The sequence below is a fragment of the Gossypium arboreum genome, chromosome 11 (assembly GCF_025698485.1).
Source record: "Gossypium arboreum isolate Shixiya-1 chromosome 11, ASM2569848v2, whole genome shotgun sequence".
NCBI classification, from domain to species: Eukaryota; Viridiplantae; Streptophyta; class Magnoliopsida; order Malvales; family Malvaceae; genus Gossypium; species Gossypium arboreum.
In genome coordinates this window covers 18,845,749-18,863,104 of record NC_069080.1, presented here as the reverse complement: position 1 = coordinate 18,863,104, position 17,356 = coordinate 18,845,749, and the positions used below count along the sequence as shown (strand labels likewise).

Here is a 17,356-nt window from a genome sequence, read left to right as displayed (position 1 = left end):
CGGTGTGATATATGCTACTGTATAAGATCATATCTGGGATATGACATCAGTGAGATATGTGATTCGTGTAAGACCATAGCTGGGCTATGGCATCGATATATGAATATGTGTAAGACCATAGCTGGGCTATGGCATCATTATGTGAAGATGTGTAAGACCATAGTTGAACTATGGCATCGAGAAAACGAAGTACTCAATTTCGTAAGACGTTCACTAATTTGACAAAGTTTGGTAAGTGTTACATGGAATTATGTGATACAAGGAAGTACGAGTTGATAAGATACGAGTATAGAACTTGGTTGATAAATGAATTCATTTGTGATTATATAATTGTTCATCTTGAATGTACTGTCCATGTGTATTGATAATTCAAATGTTTTAATGAATAAAATTTCGATATGAAATAAATTGAACACGAGACAAATAATTATGAAATTGAACTCGAAATTCATGAAAATGACGGTTATTGATATATAGAGACATGAGACATTGATATATGAATATGGAAAATGTTTGATAAATGTGTTTATTCATAATTATAGAATTATATACCTCATGTGTACTATTTGCATAAAGATGATATTTCAAATACTTTGGTTATTTAAGCTTAAATATGAAATAGTCTGAAATCAAGATAAGTTGTTATGAAAATATATTTAGATTACAGAGATATGGCTGATATATGTTGTATGATTACACAACGTGAAATTGTGTATATATATGAGAAATTGAATGAGAATTAAGCCCATACACGTTTGTTGTTATTTATATGAAGTGTACGGCTGACAATGGTGATGAAATTATAAACAGAGAGTTACACGGGTTGAAAACACGAGCGTGTGACTCTCCAAAGTGTGAAAATTTTGTAAGTGTTGCAATAGTTTCATATGTTTACGGTTTGGTCCCGAACCACCCTGAATGTATGTTTTGGGCCCGTAGGCTCATATAAGGGACGTTAAACATATGTATGAAAGTTTTTAATTTAGAAAAAATTTTATGGCTGATTTTTTTACATGATTGATCATATTAAGTTTGGTAATGCCTCGTACCCTATTCTAGGCTCGGAATACGGGTAGGGGGTGTTACACTATTTCTATTCAAATTTCATTCAAACTCAAATTTAACTACTGAATTTTCAGCATATTTCACTAATTTTAAATTTTCCTCAAATTAGTCCCTACAATATAAAACTTATAACTTACTTCACAATTGAATCCATTTATTAATTCTAACTTGAAATTCTTTCAATTAAATCCCTAATTCATCTTTTTGTCCAACATAAATTATACTTGAAAACCTATAAACTTCTAAACAATCAACTTAATTTCATCAAAACCTTGTTTTAAGACTTCTAAAACATCAAAATTAAGAGAAAATGACTTAATTAAGCTTACCAATTAAACTCCAAGCTTCAAATTCCCTATTTTCTCTTACCAATTAAACTCCAAGCTTCAAATTCCCTATTTCCTCTTTTTCTTTCTTTTTCTTCTTTCTTTCTTCTTTCCCCGCTTTATTTCGAAAGCTTCTCTGTTCTTTTACCCTTTTGTTTCTTTTGTCTTTCTTTTTATTCTTTTATTATTTCATTTATTATTTATTTTATTAACCTAATGTATTATAATTTAATTATTATAAATATTTATCATATAATTAAAATATAATACAAATGTAGAGATTTACTTTTCTACATTTGTACATGATCAATGCCATACATTTGTCATGATTTTATCTAATTATTTCATAAAAATCTTATAAATAATTATTTAATTAATAACTATCTTTTAATTTAATAAAATAATAAATATCTATTTACTTTGATATTAAGTAAATACATATATAAATTACAAATGTATATATTTTATTTAGTACACTTGGATTCATCATCACCTTACACTTGTCACCATTTAATTTATTTGTCATATAAAAAATCTTATAATCTTATAATACTATAATAAATATCTATTTAAATAATTATAAATAATGATAAATATCTATTTACTTTAATAAAAGGTAATTAAATAAATTGTTACATTTGTATATTTTATCACCATCCATTTGTCAAAATCATATTTTGTTTCATAATAATATCAATAATAATATAATTCAATTTAATAACAATAACATAATAAGATATGCTAATACATAAAACCTTGGATTTTATTACTTATATGTTGCCTCATTCCTCTTTAATGGCTTAATTGTCATTTTGGTCCTAATTATTTTCTTTTAATCTATTATTAAACTTTTGCCCTTTATTCAATTTAGTCCTTTTCCTAATTATTCTAAATTAAGCTAAATTCACTTAATTAAAACCTAATTAAACACACCACTAGACTCATAAATATTTCTAATAATTATTTAAGAACCCATTTTATTAAAACAGAGGCCCGATAATATACTTTTTCGATGCCCGTAAATTTTAGGTAAATACATTTCTTTTATTTTTAAATTCATTTTCTTCAAATATAAGGGATTAAGTTATAAGCTCAAATTTTAATTTTATAATATATCTTGCACCATGTTGAGAAAATTTGGATGGAATCCTAATCACTTATTGCCTGGAAATAAATGTATATATTTGATGCAGTGTGCGAGGTAAAAGCATAAATAAAACAGAGATTATTTTAGAGTAAAAATGAGTATAGTTTACCCTACTCTAAGATTCATACCTTCATTGTGTTGAATGCAACCAATTTGTTCTATTAAAAAGAGAGGGTATGTAGAGTAAAAGAAATGAAATCAATATCAAAACGTACCTTCTTGTGCTTTATTAAAGTTATATATGCTCAGTTTTAACTTACTAAACTTCATTTCCAAACAACTTATTACTGTATTTGGAGAGGACCATTGCTTCATTGTCTCCAATTTTTTATGATTTCTCAAATTCCAATTATCTTCAACTTTAATTTCAAACCAAAATCATTTCTAACATATTTTTACTCAATCCTAATTAGTTTTGGACCCATACACAAAGAGGGAGAATAATAAAATTTACAAAAGGAGAAGTTATAATTATATTTAAATACAACTTTAAGTGTTTATTCAAAAGTTCTTCCAATTTTATTTATTTATGGCGAATTGTACTAACAATGTATCAAAATGTAATCTCTAATTTTAATTATAATTAAATAAAGTTAGTCATTTATTAAAAATCTTTCAACTTTTAATTTATTCATTAACGATGTAGCAATGTGTGATATCTTGATGGTGCATAGGAATTACATACAGATAGTACATTACATATTATCTTTTAAAATTATAATTTATTAAAATATTTTCTCTCAAATATATATTTGATTTTCTACTCATAATTAATTTAATTTTTCATTTTATATATATATATTTTTATTATTGTTAGTTTCAAATTTTACGTTTCATTTTTATTATATATTATTTTAAATACGTGGCTACATACACATATATTTAGTTGTGTTTAGTGTCATAACTCACGATTAAAGAGACGTTGGCTTAATTTAAAGAAATTACAATAAAGTCAATAAATTATAAGTTAAATAGCAAAATAGTAAGGGCATTAATGCAGTCTAATATTTTTTGTTTGTAAAAGAAAATTGAATTCAGTTGATACCTATTCTAATAATATATAATATGCTTCACCAATGGCTTATTTGGTAAACATGTAAAATTAATATTTTTAATGATTTAACTTTTATACATATTTAATAGTTCAAAATAAAAATAATTTGATAGATTGTTTTCATATAAAATGTAGAAAATGATAAATAGATAAGAGCTACTTATCACTTAATAGAGAATTTTTCAATTAAGTCAATTTTATTTTATTTATTTTAATAGTATACTATCTTATACAAAATTTACATTTAAAATTTGACTTTTTAAAAAAAATAAAATGAAATATTTAAAATTAAGAATAAATATATAATATAAATTTTATAATTTAAATATATATTTAACAGATATTTTAAGTATATTCTGTAATTAATTTTATGCAAGTCACTAGTTAAAGTGACAATAACTTGATATAAAATCCTTTGAAACACTATTTGCTTCTCTCAATAACTTCTCACTCATAATTACCCATGCATAGTTTGTTCAATATATATATATTATCTCTATAGGCATATAAACTTTTAAAATTTAATGAATAATTAGGGTTTTTACCCCAATATTATAAAAAAATTTATACACCAAAATAGGTTGTCAGTCAAATTAATTACGAAAATGGTATACTTTTTGGGGTTGTGCCTACTTGACAGGCACAACCTATTATTTTATTATTATTTTTTTGTTTTAAAAATTATTATTATATTATTTTAATATTTATATTAATATATAGATAAAAATACGGGTTTTACGGATAAAAAATACCGAAGCAATTGAGCACATCGGGTAGGCACGACTAGTCGTGCACTGACAGGTAAACACAACACCTTACACATTTCCTTTTCTTTCTTTGCATTTTACAAAAATTGGTCTTATATCACTTTTGGTCCTCTACTAGGCCTAAAATTAAAATTCAATCTTTATACTTGAAGTTCTACAATAATATTTGGTTCTATTTTTATAATTTTTTCCAAATAATTAATATTGTTAATTACTCGATAAAATTTTTGACGTGTTTTTTAAACAAAAAATTAGTTTAACAAAATAATGATATGTTAAGTTAGAATAAGTTTTAAATAATAAAATTTCTAACAAACTTGTATTAAAATTTTTGTTAATTACTCTATAAAATTTTGATTAGTTTAACAAAACAATGATATGTTAAGTTGGAATAAGTTTTAAATAATAAAATTTCTAACAAAATTGTATTAAAATTTTTGTTAATTACTCGATAAAATTTTGACGTGTTTTTTAAACAAAATATTAGTTTAACAAAACAATGATATGTTAAGTTGGAATACATTTTGTTAGAAATTTTATTATTTAAAACTTATTACGACTTAACATATCATTATTTTGTTAAACTAATATTTTGTTTAAAAAACACGTTAAAAACTTTAACAGAGTAATTAACAATATTAATTATTTGGAAAAAATTATAAAAATAGGACCAAATATTATTGTAAAAATTCAAGTATAAAGATTAAATTTTAATTTTAGGCCTAGTAGAGGATCAAAAGTGATATAAGACCAATTTTTGTAAAATGCAAAGAAAAAAAGGAAATGTGTAGAAATTAGTTTATTTTCAGTGCACTACTAGTCGTATTAACCGACAGTTTCAATTCTGCTTTATTTTTTATCCGTAAAAACCCGATTTTATCTATATATTAATATAAATATTAAAATAATATAATAATAATTTTTAAAACAAAAAATAATAATAATAAATAATAGGTTGTGCCTCATGAGGTAGGCACAACCTCAAAAAGATACCATTTTCGTAATTAATCTGACTGACAACCTATTTTGTGTATAAATTTTTTTTTATAATATTGGGGTAAAAAACCCGAATAATTATCCTTAAAATAAAATATTAATTGAAAAATAGTTACTTTATTAAAAATATAAAAAAAGAATTCACCCTATCTCGCAAGGCGACAAAAATAATTCCATCACGCATCAAAATGTGGTAAAATACATAGGTTGACAATGATAAAGGTGTATAAATCACTCAAGCCTTAATTAAATCATAAAAAATGCCTTTTAGTTAATTGTATTGTCTAGATTTGGCCCACGTGAGTTGAGGACTCCTTTTAACCTCAACTTGTTCTCTAATTTAAATGTTTTATCGAAGTTGATGTATTAAGTAACGTTTTACACACGGAATAAATCAAAACTTGTTGTTTATAAATGCTCTCGGATTTCTCAACCCCATCCCTATTTACGACGCCATTTCAACCATTTTAAATATTCCATAACTGCTCCTCCCTATTTTCAATTAACTATGAGAAAATTACTTACCAAAAATCAAGAATTTCGGTTTTTAATTTTTTAGAATAAAAATATTATTGTTTGGATGATGAGATAATCATACATGATTCAAGGCCTTCTGGAGAATTCTCACGGACAGAAAAAGATTACGATCTGTTTGATAATGATCGAGTGATAATGAGACCTTCCAATAAGTCATTTGAAATTGACTCTGAATCAATAGAATCTCATCATCTATACATAACGAATTGGTGTGATATATTCATAATATAACATACAAACATGTTTCAATAATTAAACACTTCAAATGTACATACAAGATTAAAGCATAAGAAAATTACTTATTTGGAGGATGGAGAATTCGCTTCATTGTACTGATTTTTATTACATTTAAAGCTTTTTTTTTTTTTTTTGAGGGGCAACAAAAATGTCATTGTTTCAATAGTGGGGTAGATTAGGACATTTTTAGTATTGTCCATACAAAATATTAAACCCTCTTTTCATTTTTTGGATTAAATTAAGGTGGAAAAAAGACAGACATAAATCGGAACTAGAAAGTACAAGTTTGAAACCAATAATTAAATGACCAGAAGTTTAACGAGAAGTCCCGGTTCTAACGGAGAGCCATAACGACCCGACATTTTTCCCCGCCGATCTGAAACGCCAAATCAGATTGGATTCCTGAAAATCTAGGTTACTTTCCGTCAGCGGTTCACGGTAACTAGCAATCCGATTTTCCTGCCGTTTGAACCGCTCTCCACAGCATCCATTTTTCCCGCTTTTTACCCTAACTACCCTTGTCTTCCTTTTTCCTCCTTTGACTCCCACCTTTTTTTTTTCCCTCTATTTTTATTTAACTTCATAATTCAGTAGCCGAATTTTAAACGAATACATATATAAATAAATTAAAAAGAATCCATTTTGTCGTTTTTTTTTTCAGTCAAAAAATAAAAAAAGTTACTGAGGCGGGACTGAGCTCGAGCACCAATCACGGAGAAGCGAACTTAGGTAGGAAAGTGGGATCCACACGTGCCAGGTAAGATATGGACTTAACCGGATGATGTGGGCCCCACCTTATCCTCTGATTGTCCCGTATTTCCCGCGAATCAGATTGTATATCAGCCACGTGGCTAACATGCTCTCGATTAGCTTTCATAATCTTCCATCACAGCCGTTTGTTTTAACTTACTTGACCCCACTACAGTGTTCAACATCTGATCTTTTTCTCCTCTCAATTAGTAATAATTAAAAAAAAAAAAAAAAAAAGAAGACAAAAACGAAGTTCGAGTTTTTTTGTATGAAGAGCTCAGCCGCATAGATATTTCCGAACAAGTTCTTTTTAATTATTATTATATTTTCTTGTTAAAATTAAAATAATTAAGCAGCAAATGGGGGAATTTCATGAAATGAAAAGGGTAATTACGACATTACAAAAAATCACTAAACTGTTTCGGAAATCCAGGCGCATTTTCAATAAAATTCCCGCAACTTTCTGTAACGACAACTACAACCTGGAATTTTATAATAATTAATTGACTAATTAATTTCTTTTTGTACATTAAAAAATATGTGGCAACAAGAAAACATTTGAATTTTTTTATAAATATTATAAAGAGAAAAGATAAGAGCAACAGCAACAACAACATAAACTGGAAAAGTAGTGACTTTTTTTTAATTAAATAAATAAAGTCAAATCAAAATTATTTTTTTCTCTTTACTGTAATTAGAAATATGTATAAATATTTTATGTGTATTTTCTTTTTCAGAGAGAGAGAAAGACATGGGAAAATGAGTATATATTGATTTATTTAAGTGAGTGTTGATTTGAACTAAAGACAAGGCGCCCTTTAAAGGCTATCCTTTCTGTCATTTTGGCAATATTTTTAAAGCAGTGTCGTTTCTGGGGAGAAATAAGAATTGTAGAAAACCAGAAAGAAGATAGAATTATAGAAGTAGCTAAAAAAGAACTCCATAGAAAGGAAGGGAGAGAAAAGGAACAATAATGATGGGCATGGAAGAATTTGAGGCCTTGGATTGTTTCTTTTGATTTTTTTTTTCTTCAGTTTTCTTCATCTTCTGGAGCCTGTTAGATTTGGTGGGTATCTTAGATCTTTGCTCAACAAAGTTGTGTGTGTGTTTTCTTTATTGTTTTTATTTGATGGGGTTTCTTTGTAATGGTTAGTTCTGGTAAAAACGATGTTTTTTCCGACATTGGTTTTCACGGAAATGTGGTTATGAGTTTTTAAAATGACAGGATACTAAGTTTCGGTTCATGTTTTTGTCTTACAACTGTGTTTAACTTTGTTTTTCTGCTTTTTGAAACACATCTTCAGTTTCATTGGGTATTTTCAAATAGAAAAAACAAGCAGAAACTCTTGACTTTTGTGGCCCCCCTTTTCCTTACTGGTTAATGCTCATGAATTTTGAAACTGTTCTTGCTTCAGGAAAAAAAAAAAACAGCTTGTAAATTAATAAAGCAAAGTGTTCAATTTGCTGAACTATATGTTTCCATGAATGATAATAAACAAACAAACAAACAAACAGAAGATAAACAGAAAGGTTAAGAAAAAAACAAGAAGAGGAAAGGGTTAATGTTTCATTCATATATATTGCTTTTGGTTTTATGGTTAATGTTTGAACTTTGAAGCCAATTAATGTTACATGTTTTGCTATAATCAGACACTGATGAAGTTAATTAGCTATTCTGTAACTGGAAAAAAAAATTCCAGCTTTTGTCTACTAAGATTAGGCTTTGGTTGTGCTGTCAGTCATTTACAATTGACCTGCATCCGTCCCTTTTTCTTACCCATTTTGGTTTGAACTTTGTGGTTCATTCTCTAGGTATTAATGTTATTTTTATTTTTGGTCCTTCATAATAATTCCTACAGCTAATGTTTTCCCTGTCCTAGAATCACATATATTGCTATCTTTTTTCAAATCTTATTTCCATTTGCGATTATTTCATTGTGTGTTTTCTCCAATCTTTGCTTGCACTTGCAGGGTCTTTTTGAGAAATCTGCCCTGCCCATGGATTTTACTGAATCCACCAAAATTGTGTACAATAGGATCCAAAAATTGGAGCCTGAGAATGTTTCTAAAATTATCGGTTATCTTCTTTTGCAAGACAATGGGGACCTGGACATGATCCGTTTGGCCTTTAGCCCTGACGCTTTGCTCCACTCTTTGATCCACAAGGCTAAATCGCAACTCAGCTTAAACAAACCACCTGTTTCTCAGGTGAGTCCAACCCCTGTGGTCGACTTCCCCATGCAGTTAACTCCATTTTCCCGTGCAGTTTCAACCCAAAGAGCTGCCGCTACTCCTTTCTGGGATCCCCCAGTGACTGCTGCTGAGCAACATGTGAATAGTTTGGAATTCGCCCCACCAGGGTATTCGGATGCTGTTGCCGAAGATTATAGCCTCCAAAGCCAAATGCATTTCTTGAACATTGAAGACCAGTTAGAACTTCCCAATTCTGTTGGTTCTGAATTTTCGAGCAGTTACTATTATTCTGAACCTGCATTGGGTGCAAGAACCAGCCGAAAGTCCCCTAGCTTGCCTGAGTTCCCTGTTAAGATTTGCCATTACTTCAACAAGGGGTTTTGCAAGCATGGAAACAATTGTAGGTACTTCCATGGCCAGCCTATGCCGGAGAGCTTTTCACAGCTTTTCAGCTTAAGTTCGAACGAGGCCGGTAATGAAGATAATGTTGTCTCTCCTGGGACTCTTGAAAAGCTAGAGTTGGAGCTCACCGAGCTTCTAAAAGCAAGGAGAGGGTTGCCTGTTTCTATTGCCTCTTTGCCTACATTATATTATGAGAAGTATGGGAGGACACTTCAAGCTGAGGGGTATCTTACTGAGAGCCAACGACATGGTAAGGCTGGTTATAGTCTGACTAAGCTTCTTGCTCGATTGAAGAGCAGCATTCGTCTCATTGACAGGTGCGGAATGCGAATGGTGTTAATGTTGGACCTTGCATTTACACAATTAGCTGAAAAAAGAAATGTTTGGATTTAACTGTCAATATTGATTTGCAGGCCCCATGGGCAGCACGCGGTGATATTGGCAGAAGATGCTCCCAAGTACCTTGAGTATGCCAGCGAGAGGAATGATCCCGGTGCAATAGTTGCTGGTTCTAGGCAGATATACCTTACCTTTCCAGCTGAGAGTACCTTCACCGAACAAGACGTTTCACACTACTTCAAGTAAGGAAATCATTATGAAGATCATTTAAGTTGTCCATTTTTATCTTCTGTTGTATTTGATCTTATATTTCCATTAAAATTATTCTATAGCAAATTCGGACCGGTGCAAGATGTTAGGATTCCATGCCAACAGAAGAGGATGTTTGGATTTGTCACTTTTGTTTATGCTGAGACAGTGAAGCAAATTCTGGCTAAAGGAAATCCTCATTTCGTATGTGGGGCTCGTGTTCTGGTGAAACCATATAGGGAAAAATCAAGGCTTGTTGATAGGTAAAGTTTCCAGTTTCATAGCATATTAAATGATCATATTCTCTAGCACTTCATCTCGTCTATATTTAGTTGGATATTGTTTATATTAAAAACTTTGGGGGTTCAAACTCAAAGGCCAGATGTACGGTGTGTGCTTGACTCCTATGTTCTCCCTGACCTGGTTGCCGTCTTCATATGGTAAAATCAACATATTTTTCATTCCAATGAATGCTACAACTGGTGCGACCGCCTTATGCAGACATTGCATGGCTTCCATTTGCAATTGCGAATGGATGATTGTTGAAAATGAACCTTTTGTATCTGTCTAATTGCCAAAACATTTGTAGTCACCAAAGCCTGCAACTTTTTGTTTTGCTTCTTAAATAAACTGGTTGGTGAAATAATTTGCTTTGTGATTAATCTTATTGATGTTCTTGTCAATGACACATCGATTATTTCCCTCTCGGTTTTTTCAGGAAGTATCCCGAGAAATTACAGCATCCTCCTATGTATTACGGTCCACACTTCATAGACGGGGATTCTGAACTTCAATCAAGTTACTACCTTTTCATTTTATGCTTTGTTTTATATCCTTCTTTATTTCCGGTAACATATTGGTAGCTTATTCTGATTCAACACCAAATTGCCTGCCCGTTTTACAGTGCCAAGAGTTTGTGATAACTCGAGACCATTTCGGAAACAGCTAATCAACGATCGCGAGCAAACACTGGAGTTCGAGAGAAGGCGTTTCTCGGAGTTGCAATTAGCACCAAAGCAGTCTATGACCAATCACTTCTATTTTGGCTACTCAATGGATGAGCTGAAGCACACTGATGGTATATAACCGGATTCTCTTAGTGAAACAACCGATTCTTCAAGTCTCGTTGTATGTGTTTCTAACCATTGGAAAACTACAGTTGTAGCCTGTGCAGACCAAGCGGTGGATTTCCCGACCGCGGAGCGTTTCAACTATCTTTTGGATGTTCTGAATACTGGTTCAACCAGTGAGGACAAAGTGAAGCATATTAGTACCAATTATAATGACCAGGATAGGTACGTATCTGGTTTCTGCGTTCCGAAACCTCAGTCTTTTCACTTATTCAAACCATAATTAATGAACTGCAATCATTAAATGAATAAAGCAATAATAAAAGGTTTTGCATCCTATAATAGCCAATATTCCATGCAATTTTGGTGCATGAGAGGCATTAAAGTGCATAAATTTTATGTTGGCAGCAGCCAGGGACTCAATCTTCCGGAGAGTCCATTTGCATCTCCAATAGGGAGCGGCATTTCAACAGTTATATAGAGAGAAGACTGAGATTTCAGATCCAGAACAAGTGCAAATCCAGGAAAGTGGATACCAACAACAACAAGAGTTTCATTTTCTTCCCATTTCCTTGTCTTTTCTAATCACAATTGAAGTTCACTACCTAAACATCATCGTTCGACAGCAGCATCTTTCATAGTTCATACCAACCGCAGGAGAGAAACACTAGAAATTCTCCACTTTTACTTCCAATGGAGAAGATTCCAAACAAAACTTAATATAGAAACCTAATATGTTAAAAGGGTAAGTTATTTTTTTTTTTTAAATTAAAAATCACAGGAAAGCAGGCAGAGAGCTGTGAATGTTTTAGAAGAGAATTGTAATATACAGTATTTTTTTTCTCTTTAGTTGAAAAGAAGAAACCAAAGGTAAAAATATCGTAGAAGGTTGAGATGAAAGAGAAGATGTAGAAATCTCTGCTTTTTATCAGTATTTACATATATCATCATAATTGTAATATACATAGTTGCATGTATCATTTGATTGTGGAGATTGAAATGTGTAATGATGATTAGTGGTGGATGATGTCGCCTTGGGTGGGGCCAAGGAATGAAAAATAAAGTAGGGAGGAGGCAATGAGAATTAGTAAAGATAGGAGGATTAGATGTTGGTTGATAAGATAAGATAAGTGGACCTGATTTGATTCAACATTTCTCCACCCCATTAACGCTTCTAACTCCTTTTTGCTATCAAAATCCCCAAATTTTAAGTTAAGATTTTTATGATTTGTTAACGGGTGAATATATAGATTATTAAAATCATTAAAATTTAAATAATAGTTATTAAAGAAATTAACATTTGCATAGGTTTGTCGTTGGAATGAATGTACTTAATATTTTTCATGCAATATATTAGATGTTTCAGGTATAAAAGAATGATGTATAGATATGGTCTGGTTCGAATCGCATTCTTGTAATTCATTAAAAATAAGTAAGTTAATTTAGTAATTGTTTATTCAAGATAGTTGAGTGAAATAGATTTTGTATTTATTTTATTATTATTTTTTAAAAATTGTAATAATGTAAATTGATTAAAGTAGCTGAAAAAATTATAAATTGAATTTTTAAATATGGATGTAGAAGTGGCATTAAACTTGAAATGAAATTGCATTTATAAGGGTTTAAATATTGGGATGTAAATTTGAAATTAAATAAATAGTTAACGTCATTTTAAGAAGGAAATAAAATTTAAAAGGACTAATGATGATATTTGCCTAATTTTTCTATTATGAAAATGATTCATATTGAGTTTCAGTAAGGAATTAAAACGGACCCTGGGAATATTCTTCATTTTCAGATTTAAAAAAAAAAAAATTTATAAAGTTGAGATCTGATTCATGCAGAATTATTTTATAACCCGCTAGATCTTGAATATATTATCACCTGAATCCCATCAAGTATCAACATTAAGGAAGGTTAAATAAATATATTGTTAATGAAGATGAAATTGAAATGGACAAAATCTTACTCCTAGTTTTACATCTAATAATTTCTCGCATTTTTTCGATTGAATCAAAGTCAAAGCAGAAGCAACATTGCGATAAGGAATCACACGACTTTGCAGTGACACGACGATGTTCGAAATAGAGCAAAGCAAAGGTGGCGTCATGACGAATTCTAACTTAAAGCAATCACGAAATTAGATTCTTAGTAAGGGTACTTTTCTCAATTGAATTCTAATTATACTAATCTTAGCCTATAAAAAAGGCCATAGTAACCTTAAAATAAACAAATTCTTAACATAAGATTTTGAGAGATGATAAAGAGAGAGCTTTAAGAGAATTTTGTGTTGTAGTCAAAGAGTTTTGTTTTTAGGGTTAGAGCTTGTTTTGAATTTTTTCATATTGTACTCTTTGTTTGTTTGTTTATTAGGGAAGTCTTTTTTTATCTGATTTTTTATCCTCTCGAATGAGGTTTTTCATGTAAGTTTGTATACTCAAATTTCTCTATTCTTTTTTTTCTCGTTGTTTATATGAGTTGATCCCTAACAAATAATCTTGTCTCCATTTATAATTTTATTTTTCTTGAATGAATAACTTAGGTTTAATTGTGTCCATATAACATTTAATTACGATTACCATAATTTGTGGGTCAAATATAAATATTTTTATTTACAGTTATTTATTTAAATTTATATTACCTTTTACGTTAGATTTTCAAATAATTATCTAAGTTATATGTCTAAACTATTTTTAAATTTTAAAAAAAACGGGGATCGACTTTAAAAATGAATTTTAAAGTTGCCACCGATCTTTTTTGAGGTGTAATCGGATCACCTAGAGATTGATCATTTTAATAAAACATTTGATTTATTAAAACTATAATTTTAGGTCTATGAAAATTGAGAAAAAGGGTTCAGGAGTCAGTTACGTACGAGGAAGGGTTAGCACCCTCGTGACACCCAAAATTGGTACCAATTGATTGTTTAATGTCCTATCGTTGAAAATTTGAAGAAAACCATTAAAATATGATTCCCTCTTAAAAAAATATGAACAACTCGAATTGGATTTTGAGATTCACTCGTTTAAAGAAAAAAAATACCACATCCAGCACGTTAGGATATGATATTTTAAGCCTCCAAAAATTGAGATCACCTTATAATTTCCAAAACTCGCAATGAAGTCTAAAAGGGTATCCCGTTATTTGGCCAAACGAAAAAAACAAAATCCAGCACGATTGGGCACAATTTCTCAAATTTCTGAATAAGAACATTGCATTGTTCTAAAATTTAGAAAACATAGATGAAATTTCAAAGGGATATTTGTTTATTTGGACAAACGGAAAGATCGAAACCCAGCACATTAGGGCACGATTTCTTGAATTCCCAAAAACATCAAATATCACCTTTGTTTTGAAAGTTTTTCAAATAAACAATTGCAATACTAGCTCAAAGTATATTTATTTGGTTCACTTTAGGGTAAAAACGATTGATCTTGGGCAAAAAGTTGGAATTTAAAGATCATGATGCAATAACGTGTATACAAGCTTAGTTTTGTACATGAGATAAAAGTATGTGGCAAGTTTTAAAACAAATAATATATAGATAATATAGAAGAAATGCAATTTGGAATCATTAGTATGCAATCAAACAAATGTATAAAAATCTTAAGGTAACATACATGACAGTTCGAATAGGTCAAAAATAATAAAATAAAAATAATGTATGAGATAATAATATATAAATGAGATTTCAAGACACATAATGTATATATAAAAGAGTAAGTAATACATAACATAGTATTTGTCAATCTAAATAAATAATACTTGAAATGAAAATTTATACATAAAAAAACAAAGGTACTAGTATATGAAAATAAATAAAATATACCATTTAAAATAGGGTCCTTAGAAGAAAATAAATATGCATAGAATAATATAAAATCAATAATATATACAGAAAAATAAAATAAAAGGAAATATTTACATAAAATAAAAGGAAGTCAATAATGTACACTTAGAGTAAAAAAAAACTTAGTATAAGTTACGTATATACATGAAATAAAGGAAACTTAATATAAGTAAAGTATATAAATACAAAATAATATATGAAAGTATTTTGGAAGAAAAACAAATAAATATGCACATGAAAAAAAGTATATTCTTATTTTGTTAAAATAATATATACAAAAATATATATCAATTTTGTTAAACAAAACTATATGTTAAAATAATATATTCTTATTTTATAGAAAAATGAATAAAAAACTTAACTGGAAGAAAAACAAAATTAAAGGGACAATTTATGAACAAAGCAAACCATTTAAACAGAATTTTTGGCCAAAGTAAAACAATCTCCAACGTTTGGGGACTAAAACTGCAAATTAACCAAACCCTAAAATGAACTGTTTCAGCACGGACTAAGATGAACACCCGCGCAAATTCCTGGGACAATTTAAAAGAATTAAAGAAAGCATGGAAAGGGCCCAATCGAACACTAGCGTAAAAGGGAAGGACTGGCCGCGCAAATTACCCATTTAAGGTAAAATGCGCGGATCCAGCCTAGCAATTTGGTTAACACGCTTTAAAGTCAAGAACCTTTATTGTATTATTAAAAGTAAAGCTTGTTTTAAAGTCATTCTTTTGCTAAAGAAAACATTTTAACTTTGATTTCTTTTTAAAAAAAGCCCTAAACTCTTTCTTCTCCCCCACTTTCCTCTTTCTTCTAGCCGCAAACAAGGCCAACACCAAGCCTTCAATCGCCTCCGTGATTGATTGTGACAACCGGAGCAGGGCCTTCCAGTGGTGCGAGTGCGACGTAACTCCGGTAAGTGTCCCTCTTTCTCTTATATCATTTTTTACACACAAAAGAAAAAAAATAAAGCAAGAAAAATAACAAAACCGAAAAAGGAAAAAAACTAAAAGAATCACCTTTAACAAATGTTGTTATTATATATCTCTGCTTGCTTTTGATTTTGAATCTATATTCTCTCCAAAAAAAGGTAAAAAAAAAAACCAACCCTTTTACAATCGAAATTCAAAAACTTTATAGCCAAATACAAAAACCGTTTCTGCCTATTTCTTTGCTCAAATTGCAGGTATCGTGGGAGAGTGCACGATCGTGGGTCATGGACGCGCGAGCTAGGGGTTGTGTGTGGGCGTGCCGACGTGCGTGGGGCGTTGAACGTGGGGGGCTGCGGCGCAAGGGGAAGAAAGGAACCTAGGGTTTCTGAATTTGGGCCTTCTGTCACCAGACTATTTTAATGTAATTGAGCTGGGTTTTCTTTTTGGGTTTATTATTTGTAAATGGACATTTAACATTTTGTTTTATTATTTGGTTTTTGTATGTGCATAGGCCTGGGCCAAAATTGGGTTTTACAGCTGCCCTTCTTTTCCCGTTATTGTGTAACGAGAACGTAACAAAGACCCTAAAAGGACCAATTTTGCCCGGTCTTGCCGAATCTTTGACTTCTTTAGTGCTCTTCTTCTTCAAGTAGTCTTATAGCAATTTCAGGAAGATAAGGTTTGTGACTTCAACCTACTCCACTACAACTTCAAGGGGACAAAGCCAATGGCTAAAATCTGCTCCATAGCTGATACATAGAGATAAGATTTGCCATCTTCGATCTACTCTATAGCCAATACATGGAGATAAGATTTGTAATTTTCAGTCTGCTTCCTTGCTACCTCAGGAAGATAAGACTTGTATCTTCAACCTGCTCTCTTGCTACCTCAGAGAGATAAGGCCGGTGGCTAAAATCTGCTCCATAGTCGATACATAGAGATAAGATTCGCCATCTTCGATCTGCTCCATAGCCGATACATGGAGATAAGATCCGCAATTTCAGTTTACTTCCTTACTACCTCAGGAAGATATGACTTGTACCTTCAACTTGCTCTCTTGCTACCTCAGAGAGATAAGGCTGGTGGCTAAAATTTGCTCCATTGCCGATACATAGAGATAAGATTCGCCATCTTCGATATGCTCCATAGCCGATACATGGAGATAAGATCTGCAATTTCAGTCTACTTCCTTGCTACCTCAGGAAGATAAGACTTGTACCTTTAACCTGCTCTCTTGCTACCTCAGAGAAATAAGGCTGGTGGCTAAAATCTACTCCATAGCCGATACATGGAGATAAGATTCGTCATCTTTGATCTGCTCCATAGCCGATACATAGAGATAAGATCTACAATTTCACTGACGTCGCTACACTGTCCCCTTGGGGAACAGGCCTTGTAGACTCAGTTTCATATGTCTATGTTTATGCCCAAATGATTAGAAT

The 17,356-nt window shown here is 30.7% G+C and overlaps 1 protein-coding gene across 2 annotated transcripts; it reads left to right on the top strand.

Annotated features, from left to right (window-relative positions):
• Positions 1–7,485: 7,485 nt before the first annotated feature.
• LOC108470656 (zinc finger CCCH domain-containing protein 18) lies at positions 7,486–12,282 on the top strand. Of its 2 annotated transcripts, none has more exons than XM_017772046.2 (8): positions 7,486–7,945; positions 8,851–9,791; positions 9,888–10,055; positions 10,146–10,325; positions 10,781–10,860; positions 10,967–11,140; positions 11,222–11,357; positions 11,544–12,282. In XM_017772046.2, exons 2-8 carry the CDS (start codon positions 8,878–8,880, stop codon positions 11,611–11,613), a joined length of 1,722 nt encoding a protein of 573 aa, XP_017627535.1. In that variant the 5' UTR covers positions 7,486–7,945; positions 8,851–8,877; the 3' UTR covers positions 11,614–12,282. The 2 variants fall into 2 exon arrangements, with proteins under 2 accessions (XP_017627535.1, XP_017627534.1); XM_017772045.2 differs by having other exon boundaries at positions 11,541–12,282.
• The last annotated feature ends 5,074 nt before the right edge of the window (positions 12,283–17,356 follow it).

Excerpts from the sequence above, each read along its gene's own strand:
- LOC108470656 (XM_017772045.2), top strand. The coding sequence starts at position 8,878 with ATGGATTTTACTGAATCCACCAAAATTGTGTACAATAGGATCCAAAAA. Across the intron at positions 10,056-10,145 it reads GACGTTTCACACTACTTCAA|CAAATTCGGACCGGTGCAAG; the intron begins GTAAGGAAATCA and ends ATTATTCTATAG. Across the intron at positions 10,861-10,966 it reads GGATTCTGAACTTCAATCAA|TGCCAAGAGTTTGTGATAAC; the intron begins GTTACTACCTTT and ends CCCGTTTTACAG.